We start from the raw sequence: 7,476 nt of genomic DNA, 5'->3' as shown, positions 1-7,476 counted from the left end.
TCCGGAAGGTTTTCCCAGCCTGGTTTATGTTTAGTAAACACAGACGGGGACTCATTCCTGACAAATTGTTCAGAGTGGTTCTCAACTACGGGGACCGTAACACTATGAAATGAAAATGAAAGCTTAAAAAAAAATAAAGAAGAATTTTTTAAATGTTTGAATCAAAATTTCATAAAGATTAAATTTTAATTCTTTTGAATTAAGTACATAAATTGATTAATTTCTTCAAGGTTATATAATTGAATATGAGCTACAATTTGTATAATAAAAGATAATTTATTTTTCAAATATATCTAATTCAATTATATAATTTTTGGCAATTTTGGTCTTGTGAAATGAGTATCTGAATTACGATTTCAAAATTATATTTACATATATTTAAAATTTGTATGAAACTAGTTTAAAGGGTTATTCTTGATTCAAATTTTCAGAAAAAATGTCATTAAAAATTATTACTCAAATATTACTGTAAGCTTAATTATTATTAAATTAATTATTAATTAGTTATTAATTATAACTGATGAATATTCCAATAGATCAACAGTAATAATTTTTATTTGAAAAAATCAAAATGAAATTATTTAAACAAATTCCATTTGTTCAAACAATTGAAAATTTCTGAACTAATGTTAATAAATATTCAACTAGACCAAAAGTAATAATTTTTAAGGAAAAAAAAGAAATTTAGAACAAAAATTGTTTTAAAAAATTCCATTTGTTTAAATAATAAAATATTAATTAACTAATGTTAATAAATATTCTACTAGTCTAATAGTAATCATTTTTAGGGGGGAAACTAATATTCGAGAAAAAAATATTTAAAGAAAATCTATTTGTTTAAATATTTGAAAATTAATTAAACAATGATAATCAATATTCCAATAGACCAATGTTAATACTTTTAAGTAAAAAAATACGAGAATACATTGTTCTAAAGGTCGATTTCATGAAAAATTGACATTTTTTGTTTTAAGGGTAGTTTTCAGGTACTCGTGGGGGTGTGTTAGGGGTGTAAAACCCATATATATGATATATGAAATTCTTCGTTGGATAATTCTCTACAGACTCCCATAATTTCGCGTCACATTTTTTCAAACGCTAACAAATTATTCCAAAAACTCAAAAAAGTGATTTTTCCCCATGCATTTTACATGGGAAACTTCAAGTCAAAACCTGCATCTGTTAAAATCGGAAAATAAAAAAATAGGGAATTTCTTTTTTGGGATTTTGAATGAAATTGGGAGGATCGTTGCTCTCTAAAAAACAAAAGCCTTTTTGAGCCACCCTATTGTACACTGTCTTTATCGAGGATAGATCTCTTAGGAGGACAAAGAAATCTTCCGAACAAATTAAACCTTGCCCTCTTGAATTGTTGTTAAAAAGTTGCTATTTTTAAAAGGAATTTATTAATTAACAATGATCCAGATCAACCAGTCTCATCATATGAATTTGAATGGTTGCAAAACCTTTATCTAGCATTAATTACATAATTTCGTTACCTAACTTGTTTATAAAAGTTGATATAAATAATGACCCTCAATAACCAGAATTAACTTAAATTTTTGTTATTAATCTTTAATATATGATTAAACTTTTCACTCTCGTTATATTTTCTCGTACGATAAGCCATGACTTATTTACGGCCTTATTTTACCGTAAACAACATAATTATCTTGGGTAGCATTATTCGATACCAGTGACTTATTTTTTATAACTATTTTTAATAACAAAAACGCTAAATTAAGAAAATCGATTAAAATTATTTTTAATAATCTATGGCCGCAATAAAACTTTTCACTCTCGTGATATTTTCTTGTACGATGAGATTGTATCGATTTTCTTAATTAAACAGTTTTGTTAATAACAATAGTTATAAATAATAAAAGATATATATAAAAAAATGCTACCCAAAATAATCATAACTTTAAGGGTAAAATTAACGATACAAAAAAGGTAATAGCTAATAACTTAAAAATTGTGTCTTTTAATGTAGCGTATATTAGTAAAAATACATTGTTTATAAGGCCGTGAATAAAGTATGGTTCATCGCACGAACAAATATCACGCGATAGAAAAGTTTTATTTGGTGCCATAGATTAATAAAATAAACAGGAACACATCGATTTTTCTAACTAAGCGTTTTTGTTAACACAAATAGTTATAAATAATAAGGCGAAGGTATCGAAAATGTTACCCAAGATAATTATATTAGTTACGGCAAAATTAAGGATATAAAAAAGGTAATCGGTATACCTTGAAAATTTTAGCTTAGAGGGGAGCTCACATTTATAAAAAATACATTGTTTATAAGGCTGTTAATAAATAATAGCTCTTCGTACGAGAAAATATCACAAGAGTGAAAAGTTTAATCCTGTGTTAAGAATAAATAAAAAAATTAATTTAATTCTGGTTGTTAAGGGTAATGATTTATATCAATTTTTATAAGCAATTTATCAAAAGAAATTATGAACAACAAATTATGGTATTAATGCTGGATGAAGGTTTCGCAAAAATTTGAAGCAATATTATAAAACTGGTTGACTTAGATCATTTTTTATTAATAAATGAGGAGTCTAAACCATTTTCTATTAAAAATAGCATTTTTTTACAACAATTTAAAGACAGAAGATTTTATTCGTTCAGAATATTTCTTTTCCCTCTCAAAAGATCTATCCTCGATGTAGACAGTCTAAGTTTAAGATTTTTCTGATTCTGAGATACTCCAGGTGTCCCTCGCCGATATAATTATCCCTGATCTATGCTGTAGTAATCGAAAAACTAAGCAAAACGAATTTTTTTATCTGCGGAAAACACTTTAAGGGGGTGAGACATCCCCTCAAATATAGTGGCCTCAACTGTCGATTGCATAGTTTTGTATATAAAACCAAAATTGATTTCGATCAAACTTGCCAGCAAAGATTCCTCGTGATGAAAAATGTATAAAGTAATTTTCTCAACAACAAAAAATGAAGGGTGTTAATAATCCCTACATATATTTGAAGTTGTACAAAAAATGTTTAAATTCATAGAAAAAAATGTTCTAAAAAATGTATTTTAAACATAAAACAAAAATACAGTTAACGTGTTCCGCCAAAAGAATATTTTTAAAAATTATTGGGGGCGGACACCCCTAAGACTTCATATTTTGTGTCTATGATAATATATACTTTACATGGACAAAACAAAGTAGAACATTAGTTTTATAACGAAGGAAGTAAAATAGAGTCCATTCAACATAAATAAAAAATTACGCGGGGGTAAAACACCCCTAAATTATATATAAGATTTCAAAATAAGTCTGAAATGGAGCAAAAAATCCAAAGAAAATACGTATTGCACACAAAAAAGAAGATGAAGGTATTTATATATTTTTGAGAAAAAAGCATTAAAGAGCGTGACTACAACTAAACTATTTTGATAGAAAAATTAATTAAAATAACTGAAAAGCATACATTAGTTTATAAAGAAAATCAGTAAATTCAGGTCAAATTTAAAACATTTTAAATTCTAGACAGTATATCGAAGATGTTTTCTTCGAACTTTGAGCAATAATGATATTCGTCAAAAAAGTGTTTAAAAAATAATTATTTGAAACAATATTAAATAATATTGAATGATATTGAATAATATTAAAATTTTCATTCAAAATGACCTTGTTTTGTCGCAAAATAAAATTTATCACAAAATGTACAATAATAGAATAGCGAACAACGAATAATGAGTCCTATCTGTAAGATATTTCATTATTGCACATTCTGTGATCAATTTTATTCAGCGAAAAAGGCAAGGTGATTCATTTACATAGTTTGAATACAAAATAGAATTTTTCATTTTTAATTATTTTTTGTGTAATAAAAATCTGAATTTTCGATTTTTTAAGAAACTCCAAAAAAATTTTATGATCATCTTATAGGGCTACAAATTCCTATCGGTCGTTGTTTGCTTAAAATGTTGATTTTCGATTGATTTCTTAAATCTTTTACATTTTCTTCAAAAGAGCTGGAACAGGAGTTAATCTTATGCAAAATTTCTTTAAAATATTCAATCCGTATTTATTTTCTTGATTATATTTTTTTTTCTATTTCCTTATTTCTTAGTAAAAATTGGGATTTTTACATTTTTTAACTTCTAGAGTTTTCGTAGAGTTCTTTTTTTATTTACTTAAAAAAAAAATAATTTTCCTGTTTATCTGTTGCTATGAATAATCTTAAAACAGTTTATTGTAAAAAACTGGAAAATAAGTTAATCTTACGGAAAATTCATTCGAAGTGGTTAGTCCACATTACCTTTTCTAATTTTATTTATTAATATATAAGATCTGCGACTCTACTCTATGGCCGTATTCATCAAACCTGAGTCGCAGCGGTGGGCTGACTCTGCTCTGTCCACTACTACTGACGTTCCCTGCGCGCCGAGTGAGACCATCGCAGTATACTCAGACAGCCGGTCCTTCTCCCACCACCTTGCTGCTGGTAGTACCGCTGTAGCACCAAACTTCGTGTACGTTCAAATAAACTAAATTTTTTACTGATGACTTTTAAAATAGAAAAAGTGCTAAAATAATTACTTATATTGTTAATTATTGATAACAAAGAAAACTTGTATTGCATTATTATAAATTGTAGTTGAAACAATGTTTGCAGATAAAATAGAACAGAGACAAATTTTTGGCTTGTTTGAACATTCGAAACTTCAGGTAAATCAGCATCCATCGACTTCGATTACGCGACCGCAATACAACGGGGCCAAAAAACGTCCGTGGACAAATTCATTTTCAGAACACAATTATTATCCGATTTTAACTCTTTTTTTTTAATGAAAGCTCATAAAATTTCGCATTCAACTTTTATGGCAGATTTTTAAATTTTCGTTTTTTTTCGTTTATTTAATGACAAAAATGAAAAAGAATTTTCACTTTTAAAGTATACCGGTTTTTAAAAAATGCTTTAATTCAATCTAAAATACCTACAAAACGGAAAACAACTATTCAAAAAAGATGTCCAATAATAACGCAAATGTTAAAAAATCTATTGAATTTGTTACAAACAAATAAGTGAATGAAAATGATTCCGTGGGGCTTGGCGGCGATTCGCCATTTGATTCAGACTAAATTTGAACAATTTATAGACAAAAAGAGTTTTTCAGTTGAATTAATAAAATTTATTAAATAATTTATTAATTTAAAAGCAATTTTTTTTAACAAAAATGCATATCAGGTATTTTTGATGGAATTAATAAAGTTTTCTCCATGAAATCAATCACGTATTACTTTCAAATAAAACGTTAGTATAATATTTGGTCACCAAATGAAAGTTAGTAATTGTTTAAAATACCTTAATTAACCAACTTGATTTTTTCGATGGAATTAACTGTAAATAACTAACTTCTAAATTTTAAAGCGCATTTTGATGACAATTAACAATTTATTATTGTACACAACAATTGTTTAAACCAATTTTTATTAATTTATGTATTTATTTTTAATTAATTTTTGTGTTAAGAATTTGTGTATAACATATGGAAGAAGCGACAAAACATCTTCAAAGCCAGTCAGAGCAGTCAATATTAGTATTAACCTCTATAATTTTTTTCAAAATGCGAACATATTAACATAACATATAACATATATACGGACATATTTGTACAGCTGTACCTCAGAATCTAATACTCAGAAACTTTTGAAACATGTACATTGCCTATCGCGTTTTAACAATTTACATTTTGAGATGAAATAAAGCATCTTTTGTGCAAAAAAAAGCTAATAAATAAAAATAAACTTCTTTATTCATTTAAGTTTATTCTTACTCAAGGTACATTGTTTTTGTAAAGTTTTATACATAATTACAATTTTCTATGGAAAAAAAAATAAAAAAAAATTTTAGGATCCAAAACAGTAGACCATAATTAATTTTGTTATAACTTCATTTAAACACAATATATTGTATTTTCATAATATCACCTTCTCATTGTTTCAATTAAGTCAAGAATATCACACCATTGCGTCATTTTATTAAACTTTTTCATTTTTCATGTTTTCCATTTGAACAACCTCCTCTAATTATTATATACTATATTAAGTTAATTTATTCATTTTTATCAAGCAATTAGTTGATTTGTGAAAGTTCATTTTCTAGAAAAAATCGAATATACAGAAATCGCAGCGCAAAAGAATTCACAAAAGAAGAAAAATGGTAATTTTTTTCATAAAAATGTAAGAAAATAGGGAAAAGATAGATCATTTATTCTTTGATTTAGAAAGGAAGGAAGTATCATTTTATAAGAAATTTAATAGTTTCTGAATGGTGTTTCATGATTTTTTAATGATTTTTGTAGATAATCATTTTTTCTAAATTGGAAATAATTAGATACTCAAAAATGTATTCCTCATGTTACCAAAAAGACCGCAAAAACATCAAATTTTTTAAAGAAATCATTTTTAAATGTTTTAAATCTTTATTACAATCAAATCTATTTCCTCTTCTAAAAATGACTTCGATAACATTGGAATCGTTAAACTTAAGAGAAAAATTTAATAAATATTTCCTTCTCAAATTTGTTATTTCATCCTAATAATAATTAATAATTTGAATGAAATTTGGTAACAGCAATTTCAAAGATCTCAAACTCAAACAAATATTTCAAGTTTGAGTTCCTCAAATATTTTTTAAACAAATTTTAAAACGAAATCTCTTAAAATTCTCTGGCATCTTTTAACTAAACTGGAAAGCTAAGAGTCCTTTGAAATTTATCAAATTCCTTCATATCCCTTAAATTACTGAAAATAGAATTTAATTTATTCCATAGAACCAACATTAACATTAAGCTGTTAGTAAATAAGACTAATATTTGGTTAATCATGATTTTATTTAGGAATTTACATCCCAAAACTTTTCCGCAATTTATATAGATTTGAATTGCTTATCTTCATTCATTTCCGGGCGGCTTGAAATTAGTCAGATCCATCCTCTCAGCTTCAGAGAGGTTGTTTATGATCACCAAAGGAATGTGCTGGTAAAAAAGATTAGCTGATACACATACTAATCTTTCACCAGGATTATGTGTATCTCTAGTTCTACATATCCCAAAAAAGCGTAAGATAGTAAACTGAATTTTCTTGGGTTTAACCAAAAATGTCCTAACGTAAGTGTAGGAGAACTGTTCTCGATTGTCAGGGAAATGCGTCACCGCCGTCGGTACGAATGCTTGATCAGCAAGATGATTCACCGCGAAGTGGAAACCGCTATGAGTGATATAATATGTTGTTGAGTTAGGATTAAGATGGCTTGGATCACCTGGAAAAGAAAATATAGGTTTGCGATTTTAAAAAGATAAACAATCAATATTTAAAAGCTTCTAAAACGTGTTTTAGTCCACGTACGAGGGTAGTTTAATAAGTCCTTAGAATGAAGTATAAAAACAATTTTTTTTGGGTAAATTTTTTTTTATTTTTCAACATAATCTCCTTGGAGCTCTATA

The 7,476-nt window shown here is 26.8% G+C and overlaps 2 protein-coding genes across 2 annotated transcripts in view; both read right to left on the bottom strand.

Moving 5' to 3' along the window:
• The window catches only part of LOC117182260 (mannosyl-oligosaccharide 1,2-alpha-mannosidase IA-like), a 519,756-nt gene that overhangs the window by 22,928 nt on the left and 489,352 nt on the right, over positions 1 to 7,476 (bottom strand). The window lies entirely within an intron of this gene.
• LOC117182259 overlaps positions 6,846 to 7,476 on the bottom strand; it is a 13,536-nt gene continuing 12,905 nt past the window's right edge. The window contains exon 4 of the mRNA XM_033375368.1: positions 6,846 to 7,292. Coding sequence (XP_033231259.1) covers positions 6,925 to 7,292 — 368 coding nt within the window. The 3' untranslated portion in view covers positions 6,846 to 6,924. The remainder of the gene's footprint in view (positions 7,293 to 7,476) is intronic.

The sequence above is a fragment of the Belonocnema kinseyi genome, chromosome 10, assembly GCF_010883055.1.
Source record: "Belonocnema kinseyi isolate 2016_QV_RU_SX_M_011 chromosome 10, B_treatae_v1, whole genome shotgun sequence".
Lineage (NCBI taxonomy): Eukaryota > Metazoa > Arthropoda > Insecta > Hymenoptera > Cynipidae > Belonocnema > Belonocnema kinseyi.
The sequence above is the reverse complement of the archived record's forward strand: the minus strand, read 5'-3'. Positions and strand labels throughout refer to the sequence as shown.